At 41.8% G+C, this 17,416-nt stretch overlaps 1 protein-coding gene across 1 annotated transcript in view; it reads left to right on the top strand.

Annotated features, from left to right (window-relative positions):
- The window catches only part of IFT172 (intraflagellar transport 172), a 335,758-nt gene that overhangs the window by 295,543 nt on the left and 22,799 nt on the right, over window positions 1-17,416 (top strand). Inside the window, exons 42-45 of the mRNA XM_030198582.1 lie at window positions 3,905-4,024; window positions 11,172-11,267; window positions 15,130-15,189; window positions 15,832-15,930. Of these exons, the coding sequence (XP_030054442.1) occupies window positions 3,905-4,024; window positions 11,172-11,267; window positions 15,130-15,189; window positions 15,832-15,930 (375 nt within the window). The remainder of the gene's footprint in view (window positions 1-3,904; window positions 4,025-11,171; window positions 11,268-15,129; window positions 15,190-15,831; window positions 15,931-17,416) is intronic.

Genomic DNA, 17,416 nt, shown 5'->3' on the forward strand with positions numbered 1-17,416 from the left:
GTGTTTGTGACAGAGAGAGAGTGAGACTGTGTGTGAGTGTGTGTGAGAATGAGAGTGTGTGCCAGGGTCCCTCCTCCCTCCCAGTTGCAGGGTCGTTGTCCCCCCCCCCCCCGGTCTGTCTCCCAGTTGCAGGGGGTTCCCCCCTTCCCAGTTGCAGGGTCCCCCCTCCTTCCTCCCTCCCTCCCAGTTGCAGGGTCTGCCTATCCAGTTCAAAGAGCTTTTGACTTGTTTCAGATGGAACTAGATTTTTAAAACGACAATGTGAAGCAGCTGCAAGTGTTTGCTTGTTTTTGAGTGTATACGAATGACGGCTGCGTAGGGGAGTGGAAACAGAGATTAACCAATGGGCTTCATTTCTTACCGTAGACTTGCTTTGCTCACTGTGTATTGAACGTGCTGCAGCATCTCATAGGTCTGCTACCTTTGTTTTGAGTGAACGGGGATGACGGGTGCGCTGTAATAGGAGCCGCTGCTCTTTGCCTCCTCCGTCTTGCGATTCGCCACTGGAACCCACTCCCCGCCCTCAGCCGCCTGCTGCAGATTGGACATTCGCCGCAGGCGCTCGTTCACCGTGTCGCCGCCCTCCCTCTTCGTGTTCTCCGATTGAGGGTGGTTAGTGTGGGCGGGTGGTTCAGGAGGTTGGCAGGCAGTCTGCAGCGATTCCTAGGCAGGGGGAGGAGTAGGGAAACACGCTCCGCGTGTTTCCCTACTCCTCCCCCTGCCTGGGTCACTGTTTGCTGCTGGCTGGTTCGCGGTTTGCCTGGGTCGCTGTTTCATGCTGGCTGGGTCACATTTTGTTGCTGGGCGTCGGGCTGGAGGTGCAGCCAATCAGTGGCACTTCATGAATGACGTCACTTATCTACTCCACTTTCCTGAGCACCTCTGGCCGGAAACCACAGTTCCAGGCAGCCTGAGAACGTTGGAGATGAGAATTATTATATAGGATGATTAAATCATCTAACTAAAAGAAAGCTATAAGACAGATATATACATATTATACATACAACATCACTGGTCAGGAATTTCAGGCCCTTATCAGCTGGGAAGCCTGTCGCAGCGAAAGCCCAAGTCTCCTTATGACCAGGAACAAGTCCTCTGTGCAATACATCTACCCACAGATGAGCCTCAAAACTCTGTTGCAACAAGCCCCCCTTTTTATAAGGCTTAGAACTCATTTTCAGAGCTAAGGAAAATTACAAGAATGTACATGAGGATGCAGTCACATGCTTCCGGTCCAAGTAAACAAATCACTGGCCAGGTGGCTCATCTCCTGAACTCTGAGCATATCCTGTTTCCCTCCTGCAGAAACTGAATTGATCAGGGACATTCCTTCCACATTCCAACTTGTTTTTGTATTTACAAGGAAAGTTACTTTCGGTCAAAGATTTCAGAGTGTATTATCGGACAAAACAGGGTTGAAAAGCAATCCTTTACATCTTCCATTACAGTGTCTTATCATTTAGCACATGCTAATTGTTAGCATGCACTAAATCCATTAGTACACCTTAGTAAAAGGACCCCATAGTTTCACTGAGATTTTGCACTCCAAGTGCATCATTTTGCACTTTTTTGCACAAAAGTTTAACTGCCAAGCATTTGATCAGACAGTTAATTGTTGTAAATCTCTTTATTTTGCCTACTCCCTCTGGGTTGTCCACTTTATTGCAGATATTCATATCATCCTAAAAGACAAATTTTCCTTTCTAATTCTTCAGAGATATTGATTATGATGATGGTCAACAGAATCAGCCCCAGGACTAACTCTCAAAACTCTCCACTACTCATCTTTCTTCCAAAGGAATGCTATTTACCACTATCCTCTGTTGTGTGTCAATCAGTCATTTTTTTAAATTCAGTTGACCACCTTGGGACCCACCCCAAAGCTGGTTAGTTTGTTTAGTACGTAAATATATAAGCATTGCTGTGCTGGCACATGCCAGTGGCCTGTCAAGCCCAGAATTCTGTTTCCAACAGTAGTCTGTCCAGGGCACAAGTACCTGGCAGGATCCTGAAAGGGTAAAATAGATTTCATGCAGCTTATCACAGGAATAAGCAGTGGTGTTTCCCCAAGTCCATGTTAATAATGGTTTATGGACTTTTCTTTGAAGAACTTGTCCAACCCGTTTTTTTAAACCTTGCTATGCTAACTGCTTTTACCACATACTTTGGCAACAAATTCTAGAGCTTAATTATATGTTAAGTGAAGAAATAGTTATCTGATTTGTTCTAAACATACTACTTAGTAACTTCATTGCATGCCCCCTAGTCCTTGAATTATTGGGAAGATTAAACAAGTGATTTATGTGTGCATATTCCACTCCACTCATTATTTTATAGATATCTGGGGCACTGTAATCCAACTAGACCACATCCAGTGTGTGCCCTTTACCTAATTCTCTGTTCACTTGGTTAAAGAAATCAATCATATTCATGTAGCACAATCTGCCTCTGTGAAAAACAAGTTGCTTTGGATCTTGCAAATCCACTGGTCTGCGCAAAATATTTACTAACCTTTTCTTCTCAGCATCTCCACTACTTTTCCCACCACCAAGTTCAGGCTTACCAGTGTTCCTCATCTCTTCTTTGCTACTACATTTGTGGAGACCACATACGCTTTTCTCCAATTGAGTGGAACCTCTCCCATCTCCAAGGTCTGTTAAATATATGCTTTAGAGACGTGCTCAGACGTTTCTGAGCTTCCTTAGTCTCTTAGAATGTGGTCCTTCTGGCCCAATGGGTTATCTGCTTTCAACCTTGCAAATTGTTCACAAACATGCATGAATGGTGTCATATCTATTTTGATATGTACTTTTGCTAGTTATCCATGGTCCCTCTCCAAGTTTTTCTTCTGTGAATAATACCAAAGTTTTTGTTAAACATTTCTGCTTTTTCCTCATCATTCTCCATATATCAGTCTTCTGCATCTTTGAGTTTTAGAATTCCACTTATGGCCTTCCTCCTTTCGTGAACATACCTGAAGAAAGTCTTGTCGCCTCATTTTACATCCTTAGCCATTTTTTAAATTGTGCCCTTGTTTTTTGCTTTTTTTTAATTTCTCATTTTGTTTCACTCAGCTTTACATGGTGCTCTTTTCTATGTTCTTCCTTTAGTGATCCTGTGAACAATTGTGAACAATAGTGTTTTTGCTGTTATTTTGTCAGCCACCTCTTTGGAAAATCATGATGGTTTTCTTTTCTTTTCTTTTCTTTTTCCTTTTGTTTACTTTATTACCATAAAGATCTGTTGCCCTTTGTATAACTACTTTAATTTGACCCATTGTGCTTTCACTTCCCTTATCTTCTTGCACCTTGCCAGCTCCTCCTTCAGGTGTTGCCCCATTTTACCTAAGGTAAGCTTGTTTGAAGTCTAGCACTTTGAACCTGATATGTCTAGATACTGGTTTAGATTTTATTTCAAACCATACTGTATGATGATTACTACAGCCCAAGTGGTCTCCTATCTGGACATTAGGCACATTGTCTCCATTTGTGAATACAGCACCTCTTTCCCTTCAGGTTTCATCACCATTTTCTTGTTGAGTTCCTTGAAAGGCATCCTTGATCTCCCTACTACTTTCCTATTCTGTAGATGGGATTCTCCAGTGCACAATGATAGAAATCTCTTAACAAAATCATCTCCCCTTTCATTCCCAACTTTTGAACAGCTATGTCCCGATCTCTGTCAAGAGCATTTGGCTGAAATGGAGGTCTGTAAGCAACAATGGTGTGAATTTAAGTGCCATCTTCTCTTTCCAAAATAATCCCAAGTGCTTCCTTCTTACCCCATGCGCCTTGCATTTCAGTCACTTTGATATCATTCTTGATTATTGTGCTGCTATACTGTGTAGCTCTTGTGTATACTTCTCTTTTATCTCTGTTCCACAATTTTGATTTTTGTTTTTCAGTGTGAGAACCTGAAGAAATCCAGTGAAGTGAACACACGTGCCCATGAGGAATTTGAGCAGATGCTACTGATTGCACATTATTATGCCACACGCTGTGCCTCACAGGGAGTGAAACAGCTGGTAAGAGCTCGTGGATCTGTGGTAAACAGATTCTGGATTTCACCTTTCTCTTCATTGCTCATCAATAATAGAGTCTCAAGTGCAGTTCTGAGGTCAGCAACAGAGCCTGCAAAGTCACATATCTGATATCTGTTAAATCAACAGTACTATCAAATATTATTAATTGTAAGTAATGCAGTAGGCAGTTAAAACAAACAAAATCATTATTGTATCTCTTTTTTTTTTTTCATTTTCGGTTTAATATCATTCCTGATAATATTAGAATTTAAAGCTTTTGAAAGTTTCCTCTTAGTTACTTTCACCATCATGAGTCTAAGTAAAGTATATCATGTAGCCCTCAGCCTGATAATTTTTAAAAGCATCACAGTAGTATAAATAACTGGTGTACAGACAAGAAATATACTGTCCAGTATTCAAAGTGATTTAAGCAAGCAAAAGAGGCTCCTTTCCCACTTAAATCACATGTCACACCTATCTCCCCTAATATTCCAGAGCACTAAGCGAGCAGTGCTGCTGAATATTACCCCGACCACTGCCAAAAAAGTGGGCAGATACAGGGGGCAGCATTAGGGAGGAGGGTTTCACAGGTGCCTGCACTATTCAATGCTGACACCTGCATAAATAAGAGGCCTAATTTAGGACAACTCCAAAGCTGTCCTAAATTACACTGTTTAGCTATGTGGGTGCTGGCACTGAATATTGGCTGGCACCTGCATAATTTTTTGTAGCTTATAAAAAGTCCCTCAATCCTCCTTCTGCCCCCCCCCCCCCAGACAAAACCCCCTGCTTCTCACCCCTCTCCCCAACATATGCCATTAAGAAGACCCCAACCCCTCCCCTGCAGTCTAGGTAGGCCCCCCTCCCCAGCCTATCTTTTCTCCCTGGTGATCCAGTGGGGGCTCTGGGGGCAAGAGCAAAGTCCCCTCACTCCTGTCCTTTGCAGCTGCCGCAACCTCTTGTGACAACTTGTGGTACTGTAGTTATTAAACAAACAGCAAAGTAGCACATACTCTTAATAAAACATACCCACATACCAAATTGGTCTGACTCAGCACTTCACAGAGCAACAGATATGTTCCTGACTACCCCAATACTAGTAGAATTACAATAGTCTAATGACCTTCTGCAGTAGGTGAAGCTGTAGCAGGAAGCTTCTGCCAAGGAAGTCCAATGCCAGGAAACTGCATCAGTTCTTCAGTGAGGCAATGTTTCTTCTTTCAGCTCAAGCTTCCTTAGGGATGGAGAGCAAAAACAAAAGGTAAATAATCAAGCTATTACAATGTCTGGAAGTCAGTGGGTTATAGGTGTACTACCAAGTATGACAGCTTAGAAATAATATGTCCTTTGATGTCTTGGTCAAATATCTATAGGAATAGGCAATGGCAGTATGCCAAGCAATGCCAAGTATCAGGCACAGCAAAAATACTTAAAGTATGGCAACAAGCATAGGATCTTTCCCTACAGTATAATTAGTAAGTTGCAGTTATCACTGCTGTTTGTAAACAGTCTTTGTAATCGTTCCAGCTGAGATCATCAATGCATGTAGAACCAGTTAGGCAGGTACTCTCCACATAGGTATCCAAAGTACTGTAGCTTTGATGTAATATTACATTCTGGAATGCAGTGTTTTGTCTTAACTGGTAGCCCTGCACAGGGAAAGGCTAGTGTTAGGCACCCATTTGATCCAGCAATACAGCAGTGAAATAAACACATTGTCCATGATCTTTCATGCAGAAACTGGCTAAATGGCAAACTGCTGTTTCAGGTCCCCCTTTGCTATGTTCTGTGCTGCATATAAAATGGTGGTCCAGACCATATATCCCACAGATTCCACCCCTCCTCCCTTTTCTAAGGTGGGAGGAGCTACAAAGGAGCACATTGCACCTTAAAAATCTAATTACAAGTATAACTGTGTGAGTAAGAACCAAATGATACAATAGACCAAATGGTTATACTGGTAAATCTATTAATAACTTAAGAGTAAATGTATGTACAATCGCTATTTATTTATTTGGTACACTTGATACACCGCAAACTTGATTCCATACAGGTGACTAAGTAGTTTAAACAATTGAAAAATACAAATTCAAGCTAGAGCTGATGCTGGGAGGGATGGGGAGATGGGTAGACAGAGGGCTGGGGAACAGAGGAAGAGGCATTGGGAGAGGAGTGGGAAGGGAGAGTGGGAAGAGAGACCGGGAAAGGAAAAAAGAGACTAGTCAACATGAAGAAACCATATCAAAAGAGTTTGAAAAAAGAAATGATGTCAAGAGCGCCTTAAATGACTGGAGAGGCATAAGTGATCTAAGGGTATGGGAAAGTGAGTTCCAGAGCTTAGGCCCTAGATAGCTGAAAGCAGAATCCCAAGAAAGCAACAGATGTAGAGCTGATGATGATGGGACACAGAGGAAGTTGTTGGTGGAAGAACACAGATTGCAGGAAGGACAGTACGGGATGAGCAATTCATTCAAGTAAGCTGGGGCAGTAGGAGAGCAACATTTGTAAGCATGAGTATTTTGAAGTGAATGTGGGCAGAGATGAAGCCAGTGCTCAAAACGGAGGAGGGGAGTAACATGGTCAAAGCGATGTGTGCGGTGAATGAGTTTCAGTGGTGGATTGAATCAGTTGGAGGTGTTTAATAGAGATGAGAGGTAGACCAGCGTATAAAGAATTACAGTAATCAATACAAGAAATGACCATGGCCAGTACTAGAGAATTAATAGAATGAGATGACAAGAATGGACGTACAGAGTGGATGTGATGCAGAGCAAAGAAAGAGGAACGGACAACAGTCAATTTAAGCCTTAAAGGTGAGCTTAGAGTCAAAGATAACTCCTAAAATCCGAACAGAATCCTTAAGAGAATGGCTGTGTGTCGAATAGAGGGGCTGGAGGTAAGGGGGAGTGAAGGCTGGAAAAGTCTATAGTTCATACTTAGCAGAATTGAGAAAAAGACCATTATCCCTAATCCAAGAAGAGACAGCAGCAAGGCAAGAGGTGAAAGGGGAAAGGGAGGGTCAATGATGCAAAAAAGAATCTGAATATCAGCAGCATAGCAAAAAGGAAGATAGCCCTGTTCTTGGATAATAGTGAGAAGAGATGCTAGGAAGATGTTAAACAGTGTGGGAGAGAGGATAAATCCTTGGGGGGAGCCCCAGACTGAACAAGAAAAAAAGATGAACAATGAGATGCGTGCACAAACCGAAAAGAATGATCAGAGAGAGAACTAGAAAACCAAGAGAAGACTGCACCAGAATTACCAATAGAACGAAGACACCGAAGAAGAAGAGAGCAATCTACCAAGTCAAAAGCCGAAGCTAGATCAAGGGAGACAATGATAACAGAGAAATGATGATCCCGGACCACACGGACAGTGTCATAGGCAGAAAAAGAGTCTCCGTGCTGTGATTGGCATTGAAACCTGACTGGAAAGAGTGAACAACTTTAGAATTTTCAATAAACAATACATATAAATAATCTGGAAATACCACTATAACAGTATCAATCAAATTAAATCAATAAATATAATGATTATAACACCAGATTTCAGGTTACATAGCATAACACCCCATTAGTGGAAAAGAAATGCAAAACTAAAACCGAAATATTATGTGTACTTAATGCCTGATGCATAAATGTTATTCAATACATAAATGCTTCTGTTATATAAATGTATAAATAATAATGAGTGGAAGACAATAAAGCAGATCAGTAGTGGAAATACACAATATTTATTAATATAGTTGTATCTAACAGATACTGCCCGACACAGGTATTTTTCCAGCAACACACTGACACTTTGGTGTACGATAGTCTCTGAGTCATACACATATATATGATCTATGCTGTTTTTTTCTGATCTTTGTATAGTTGGGTTTCAATAACAGTTGTTGGAACCTACAACCTTCTATAAGTATTTAGTAGTAAGGATTACTAAGTAACTCCTGATGCAGCCCTGCTGGGCGAGACACGGCCTGTGTTGGGCAGTATCTGTTAGATGCAACTATATTAATAAAGATTGTGTATTTCCCCTACTGATCTACTTTGTTGTCTTCCAGTTTGGAGTTTGCAGATTGTTTGCCTTGCTGTAAATAATAATGAGTTACTGTAACTACATCTTAAGACTTGAATAATATAAGTAATAAAATCAATAAGGCCTGATGCAATAAAGCACTTAAGCATTAATAAAATCAATTTAAATGTAACAATAAAAATTAGTAAATGGATAAATCGTTTATTAGATGTTAGTCCATAAAATCATATAGTCCCATGAACAAGGTCGTGTAGCTCCATGGATAAAGTTGTAGGACCATAGGGATGAGATATGTCTTCTATATTGCACTCTGGTAGACTGACAAATGTCATAAGTAAATCACACCATAGAACATCCTTATCATTTAAATAAAAATTGTAGTCAGCAATATGCTTTATTATTTTGATCTATAAACAATTCAACAACATATGAGTCTTTCTAGTTCAACAAGTAATTTGATTCTCATTTAAAATCGATCTTGTGTCCTCAGAAAATGTCCAGAGCCTCTCTTTCTGTTGACAGGATCTGGTTCAAAATAAAACAGTAATACTCCACTAATATTAACAAGAGAATCTGTGGAAATGGTAATATAACAAACGTAGAAACATGACAGCAGATAAGAGCCAAATGGCCCATCCAGTCTGGCCATCCACTGCAACCACTATCTCCTCCTCTTCCTAAGAGATCCCATGTGCCTATCCCTTGCTTTCTTAAATTTACAGTCCTTGACTCCACCACTTCCACCGGAAGATGAGTCCACGCATCCACCACCCTTCCTTGAAAAAATACTTCCTTAGATTACTCCTGAGCCTATAACCTCTTAACTTCATCCTATGCCCCCTAACTTCTGAGTTTTCCTTCATTTGAAAGAGGCTCACCTCCTCTACATTAATGCCACAGAGGTATTTAAATGTCTCTATTATATCCCCTCTCTCCCTTGTTTCTTCTAATGTATACGTATTGAGAGCCTTACGTCTGTCCCCATATGCTTTGCGACAGAGACCACAAACCAGTTTTGTAGCCGCCCTCTGGACCAACTTCATCCTGTTTATATCTTTTTGTAGATGTGGTCTTCAGAATTGCACAGTATTCTAAATGGGACCTCACCAGAGACTTATACAAGGGCACTATAACCTCTTTCCTTCTACTTTATTTAGTTATTGATATCACATCTGTTAGTAGTAACAGTATGATCACTTTAAATAAGTAGCAAAACATTATTTACAACTTCAAATTTAGTTTCAGTAAAGTCATATTACTTAGTCATAGTAATGTGACATCTACATTCATATTGGATAGGTTAGAACTCCAGAGTCCAAACATTGAATCAGATATCGCATTTGTCTGTGTACTGCTCAAACCTTCTTGCAATGGATTGTAAAGACAGTATCGGCCAGTATTTTTTTTTGCTAGTATTTGACTTTTTTTGTGGGGGGGGATATTATTTTGTATTTGCTTCTATAAAATAGGCATGAATTGAGCTGGAAGCTGGTTGTAATCCTGTAGCCAGGACCAGGAGATGCAATATCCTCTCTCATCAAGGATATGTCTCCAGGAGCTTCTGCCCAGGAGGGAAGGGTTAGGATGGCTGTTGTAGTTGTAGACCAGTGAGCCTGACATCAGTGCCAGGCAAAATGGTAAAGATTATTATAAAGAACAAAATTACAGAGCCAAAGCCAGCATGGATTTAGTGAAGGGAAATCTTGCCTCACTAAATCCTCCCTCTTTTAAGGGATGAAAAACGTGGATAAAGGTGAGCTGGTTGATAGTGTATATCTGGATTTTCAAATGTCTCCAGAGGAAATTGGAGAGCCATGGGCTAGGTAGCGTTCTCTTGTGGATTAAAAACTGATTTAAAGATAGAAAACAGAGTAGGGTTAAATGGTCACTATTCTCAAAGGAGAAGGGTAGATAATGGGGTTCCTCAGGGGTCTGTGCTGGGACTGCTGCTTTTTAACTTATTTATAAATGGATCTAGAGATGAGGTAATTAAATTTGCCGATGACACAAAGTTATACAAAGTTGTTAAATAGCAAGAGGATTGTGAAAAATTACAAGAGGACCTTAACGAGACTGGGAGACTGGGCATCCAAATGACAAATGAAGTTTAATGTGAGCTAGTGCAAAGTGATGCATGTGGGAAAGAGGAACCCAAACTATAGCTATGTGATGCAAGGTTCAGGAGTCACCGACCAGGAAAGAGATCTAGGTGTGTCATCGTTGATGATGATTTGAAACCCTCTGCTCAGTGTGCAGCAGCGGCTAAGAAAACAAATAGAATGTTAGGTATTATTAGAACAGGAATGGAAAACAAAAATGAGGACATTATAATACCTTTGTATCACTCCATGGTGTGACTGCACCTCGAATACTGTTTGCAATTCAGGTCACCATATCTCAAAAAAGATATAGTAGAATTAGAAAAGGTACAGAGAAGGGATATGAAAATGATAAAGGGGATGGGACGGCTTCCTTATGAGGAAAGGCCAAAGCAGCTAGGGCTCTTCAGCTTGGAGAAAAGATGGCTGAGGGGAGATATGATAGAGGTCTATAAAATTATGAGTGGAGTGGAATGGGTAGATATGAATCGCTTGTTTACTCTTTCCAAAAATTCTAGGACTAGGGGGCACACAGTGAAGCTATAAAGTAGTAAATTTAAATTGAAGAAAATATTTCTTCACTTGTAATTAAACTCTGGAATTCATTGCCAGAGAATATGGTAAAAGCAGTTAGCTTAGTGGGGTTTTAAAAAAGGCTTGGATAGTTTCTTAAAAGAAAAGTCCATAAGCCATTATTAAGATGGACTTGGAGAAAATCTACCTCATATTTCTAGAATCAGCAGCATAAAATGTATTGTACTGTTTTGGGATCTTGCCAGGTACTTGTAACAGCATTGGAAACAGGATACTGGGCTTGATGGACCTTCAGTCTGTCCCGGTATGGCAACGCTTATGTGCTTATGACATTTTTATAGGCAGCTTCTTATAGAATTGTACTCACAATGTATTGTTACACATGTCTATCCATCATGCAATGCAAAGGCTCTGACTTGGTGTTTTGTCACATATATACTTCTAAAGTAAATAAAATAAATGAAGCTTTAATGTGTTTTCAGGAAATCCTTGCTGCCAAACTCTCAGCCGCCTTACTGCGGCACACTGAGCTTATTCCCTCAGATAAATGCTTCTATGAGGCTGGCACTGCTGCTAAGGTAAGATATTCCTTGGTACATAGGAGCCCATTATAAGAGGTTTGGAGAGGGTAAGCCACCCCAAGACATGGTGGACTGGTTCAGACTGCCCGATTGGCAGTTGAATATTCTGACTTTTCTTAAAACAGGTCCTTTGTTCTCTCACTACAACCACAGCAGGAGATGCGCTTAATTGCACATCATCCACTGCCTCCATGGATCCAGTCTTGCAATGATTCGTAAGATTTCATGGCTTGTCCTGTGAGGCCAGCCCCACAGCAGCAGGTGACAAACATATAATTAAGCATGTCTGCTGCTCAGATGGTGTCAAGGTTTGCAATGGGCTGCGCTAAGTGGAAGAGCTGGGGATGACAGCCTCTAGAAGGAGCTCTGCTTGCAATGAAGGAGAAAAGGGAAAGAGTTGAGTGGGTGAGAGAGAGAGGGTGAGAAGATCTTCGTCAGAGTGGAAGGAAGGGCTAAGAAGGGGTCAGAGTGGAAGGAAGGGTGAATGTCAGAAGGGGTTAGAGTGTCTAGAGGGAGGGAAGGGATGAAAAGATGGTTAGGGTGTCTGGAGGGAGAAGAGAGGGATGAGATCAGGAGGGGATAGAAGATTCTAGAGATGAATGTCTGGAGAGAGGGAAAGGGTGAGAAGAGGGAAAATGTTTGGAGGGAGGGAGGGGTTGAGAAAGGGGGAAGTTTCTGGAGAGAGCAGTGGAGAGATGGTGTGATGCATTTTGGAGGGGCTGGAAAAGGATTGAGAGGCAGTGTATAGGGACAGATCTATGAAGAGAGTGAGAGAAAGGAGTGGAAAATTGGGTAATGGATAAGAGAAGAAAGGGGTTGGATATTGGGGAGGGGTTGTGAGTGATGGGTAAGGAGCTAGGAATATAATGAAGGCCTTGGAAGGGTTAAGAGCAGAAGATGGAAAGCTTGCAGGTAGGTGCAAAGTGAAAAAAGTCTAAGAACAGGACGGTGAGAAGATGAATGAGTGGTAAAATGTAGCTGTGAGTGAAGATGCAGAGAAGAAAGAAATGGAGAAAAAAAGATGAAAGGGAATGATCAAATGTCAGACAGGAAAAGAAATAAGAAATGAAAACGAGACCCTGGAAAAGAACTTAGATGAGGACCGACACAAGGAATTTGGGAAGGAAAGACTGGGATCAAAATACAATGCCCAGACAACAAAGGCAGGGCACATTTCATTTTCAATTTAGTGACTTGAATACATCAGCTTTTGAAATATGTAGCCCTGATAACTTTATATATTTTGCTCAGTACAGAAGAAAATGCATTTCTGTGTCTCCAGTGTTACATTGCATGCATAGTTTGACTTCTCAAAGTTCATATTTGTAATTTGTGGTTGCTTATTCCAGTGATTTCAAACCTGGTCCTGGAGGCACCTCAGCCAGTCAGGTTTTCTGGATGTCCACAATGAATATTCCTGAGAGAGATCTGCATGCACTGCCTCCATTGCATGAAAATCCCTCTCATGAATATTCATTGTGGATATCCTGAAAACCAGATTGGCTGGGGTGTCTTCAGGACCAGGTTTGGGAACCACTGGCTTATTCTTTGTGGGGCCCTTTTACTAAGATGCGGTAGGCTCTGTGCGCATTCAGCATTCGCCCAAATGAGACTACTGCCAGGCCAGCGTGCCCCCCTGGCGGTAATTTCAGATTTTGCACACACATATAACACGTGAATTAATTATTTATTTCATCCTACGCGCCCCGGTTCCAGCGGTGATCGGCACTTTGCGCTCGCTGACCAGTCACTGCGCTTGTAGCTCGTGAGCCTTTATTGCTAGATCAGTTGGTGGCATTAAGGGCACAGGCCAGTTTTGGGCACGTGCTGGTTTCATTTTTACCACAGACCCTTCTCCCGTCCCGTTTAAAAAAAAGCCATTTTTTTGTAGATGCGGTAAAAACTGGCCCGGCGCACACCCAATAAACGCGTCTACACTACTGCAGACCACTTTTTACCGTGGCTTAGTAAAGGGGCCCCTGTATTTGAGGCTGTCTGAATTCTGCAGGTGTGACAGAAGTAAGTTATTGCTGTCTTTAGTTTCTATGTAGGGATTTGTAGAGTCTGACTCACTCTGTTTTTCCCGTAGGAAATATATTGGTATTCTAGGGTGCTGCCTTTTATAGGTAGGCTTGTTGGTATTTGAGTCCTGGACATTAATACTGTTTTAGTATGACAGGTTTTCTATATAGGCCTGGACTGTGTGTGCGTCGGTTTTTTTGTTTGTTTGTTTGGTTGGTTGGTGGGTGGGTTTTGTTTTGTTTTGCTGGGTTTGTGTTACTTTCAGAGTATTTAGTAGTGGAGATTTGAAGTTGCTATTATTGGGGTGACTCCAGAATTTGTACATACTAACATAGTAGATGTTGACGGATAAAAATCTATATGGTCCATCCAGTCTGCACAGCAAGATGGAATAAAATATATACTTGATCCTAATCTATCCTTGCTATTTTTGGGAAACAGTCCTTAGAAGTCTTCCTGGCACTGTTATTACTTTGAAACGACAAGGAGAGGGAATCCAAAAGCACAAAGGTGAATAGAAAACAAAGGAGCACAGGGAGCCTTCAAGTTAGGGGCATCTCAGCTATACTTTATTGGTCAGGCCCAACACGGTCTGTGTTTCAGCAAAAAATGCTTGTGTCAGGGGTCTAATATTGGTACTTATTGTCAAGGATATCAATCATCCATTTATCTATGTGCACTTTTAGTCTTGAAAAAGACAAATGTGGTGGAAACTCATTGAACAAAATGCCAAAAAATGGTAACACGGGGTTTTATTGTTGGAATTTTGTTTTTCCCATGTTGCCATTTTTTGGCATTTTGTTGAATGAGTTTCTAGCACATGTGTCTTTTTGAAGACTAAAGGTGCAAATAGATAAATGAATGATTGATATCCTTGACAATAAATACCATTATTAGACCCCTGACATAGGTGTTTTTTTGGCAAAACATGGACCGCATCGGGTCTGACCAATAAAGTATAGCTGAGACACCCCTAACTTGAAGACTTCTTGTGCTTCTTTGTTTTCTACTGTTATTACTTCCTAACTACTGGAGTTGATGTCAACCCAGTATAATTGCATATTTCTGCTTTTGTACATGCTTTATAGATCATTAAAGTTAAACTGTCAAAAATCAGTTGGGTGGTAGAGCTGAATTTCATTTTGTTTTAAATTGGTTTATTTATTGTAGGAAATGTTTTTGTCTAATAATCTTAGGTGGGATAGTGATAAAAGAGCATGTGTATATAGCAAGGTTTTACCCCTTTTTAAAATTTTCCACCCTAGCCACATCATTGGAGGGGGTTGTGCCTCCTTGCCCCATTCCTCTGCTTCAATCCCCTCCCGCCACAAGTGAGTCATCAGCTTCATATGCCCTGGTATTTAGCAACTGGACTCCAAGAAGCAGGAGATGAAATGAAAGTTTTATCTTCTAATACAGGAGTGGGCAGCCTGGGTCCTCGAGGGCCCCAACCCAGTCAGTTTTTTGGGATGTCCCCAATGAATATGCTCAAGATCTACTTGAATGCAGTGCCTCCATTGTATGCAAGTAGATCTCATGCATATTCATTGGGAAAATCCTGAAAACTCGACTGGGTTGTGGCCCTCAAGAACCAAGGTTGCCCACCTCTGTTCTAATATACGGCAGCCTGTTATTGAACCCTACACTACTGCAAAAAGTGATTAATAGAGAAGAAACAATCTATTTGCTGGTCCTCAGCACTATCTCAGAGCAGTTAAATGAGTATTGAAAGGGAAGGACATTTTTCTGCCTTGGTTTCTTGAAGTATAGTTAAAGAATAAAGGGTTTATAGCTGTTCTCAGCACTCACTCATGCTCTCTCTCTTTCCAATAACCAGGCAGTAGGCTGGGAAAATATGGCATTCATCTTTCTAAACCGATTTTTGGATCTTGTTGATGTGAGTACCTAACCTGAAGAGCAGCATATTATTTCTCTAGGCATGTTATTAGGCACACAAGGGTCTTGGCATGAACATTTTAGCCCTCACTTTGCTCATCCTGTATTTGACTTCTATCTTTTTAACTTACATTTTCTAATCTTTCTTCTTTTTTTTTCCCCAGCTGTAACTTGTTCACTTAACTCCATTTCCCTTTATGCTTTGCAGCAGTAAATTTCTGCTATTGGCTACCTCAACATTAACTGTTTTGATGTTAAAATAGTGATAAATTGATGTATAATGGGTTTTTTTGTAAACTGCTTTTGGTTATACTTTGGTATAAAAAAAGAGGTGTAAATAACAGAAAAGATGAAGAGGTCTATCAGCACCAGCAGGACCCAACGTCCTCGATTGTAGCACTGATCCTCTCTGCATTTTTCTCTGCATTTTTCTCAAATTGGGCCCCCCACTGCTGACTGTCCGGTTACACTGACAGAAGGTATCTAGCACTCTGTGTTACATACGTTCCATCTTACCTTCCTACTTGTTCACTTTAGAGTCAGGCAAACGTGACCCACACAAATAACTGTCTTTGATAGGGGAGACAGGAAAACCTCTGGATTATTGATTGTAGTTTTATGTGTGTTTCCTTTTCCTTCAAAGGCAATTGAAGAGGGAAACCTTGATGCTCTTGACCACTCAGACTTCCAGGATACAGATATTCCCTTTGAAGTGCCTCTCCCAGCTAAGCAGCATGTTTCAGTAAGTATAACCTGTTTTTCAATTTGCATCCTTCAGCAAATTATCAACATCTACTCCCAGAATTTTTGCTTTTAACTCCATAGAGAAATGATTATCACCTATGGTACATGTATCAGTGTATCTAGGGTCAATTGCAGAGCCTATCGAAACTTAGTCTTATCTTTATTCAACTTCATATCATAAACTTCAACCCAATTTTCAATCAAACTAATGTACCTCTGAATATCTGTTAGAATATCTAACCAAGTTTTAGTTACTAGCAGAAAAATTGTGATATTATCCGCACAGATAAAATGTTGGACTTTAGCCTGATTTAACATACGCCCAGCGATTGCATAAGGATATTAAAAAGAGTAGGGAGAAAGCAGAGAGCCCTGAGGAACCCCACATCTATCTGCATAGATATCCCCTTTTTTTTACTGTATAATAGCGGTTGGAAAGAAAACCTTGAAACCAATCTAGAACTGTACCTTATATGCCAAATTTATCTAATACTAGTAAAAAAGGCCCATTTCTGACACAAATGAAACGGGCGCTAGCAAGGTTTTCCTCGGAGTGTGTATGTTTGGGAGAGTGTATGTGAGAGTGACTGTTTGAGAGTCAGAGTGAAAGTGTGAGTCCAATCCATGCTCCTCTGTCACCTGGCCCCTCCATTCATCCCTATCCAGCAATTCCCCTCTCTGCCTGAGGCCTGCCCTGCAATCCATATCCATCCATGCCCATCTGTCCCCTCCATTCATCCCTATCCAGCAATTCCCCTCTCCCTGAGTCCTGCCCTTCCAATCCATGCCCATCCATGCTCATCTGTCACCTGGTCCCTCCATTTTTCCCTATCCAGCATTTCCCCTCTCTGCCTGAGGCCTACCCTGCAATCCATATCCATCCATGCCCATCTGTCCCCTCCATTCATCCCTATCCAGCAATTCCCCTCTCCCTGAGTCCTGCCCTTCCAATCCATGCCCATCCATGCTCATCTGTCACCTGGCCCCTCCATTTTTCCCTATCCAGCATTTCCCCTCTCTGCCTGAGGCCTGCCCTGCAATCCATATCCATCCATGCCCATCTGTCCCCTCCATTCATCCCTATCCAGCAATTCCCCTCTCCCTGAGTCCTGCCCTTCCAATCCATGCCCATCCATGCTCATCTGTCACCTGGCCCCTCCATTTTCCCTATCCAGCAATTGCCCTCTCTCCCTGAGGCCTGCCCTCCCAATCCATGGCCATCCATGCTCCTCTGTCCCCTGCCGCCTCCATTCATCCTTTTCCAGCAAGTCCCCTCTCTCCCTTCCATGACCCCCCCCCTCGCATCCATGCTCCTCTCTCTCCCATGTGCCAGCCTGGGCCGGCCTCTTCCCCCCCCCCCCCCTCCGCTCGCATCCATGCTGTGGTTGGCCACCCTCTTCTCTCCCCCAACATGCGTTTTTTTTTTCTTCCACCCCTCCCGCGAACCTGTCGATCCCCCCCCCCCCCCCCCCCCCGCCGGAACG

Source organism: Microcaecilia unicolor, chromosome 3 (assembly GCF_901765095.1).
Source record: "Microcaecilia unicolor chromosome 3, aMicUni1.1, whole genome shotgun sequence".
NCBI lineage: Eukaryota > Metazoa > Chordata > Amphibia > Gymnophiona > Siphonopidae > Microcaecilia > Microcaecilia unicolor.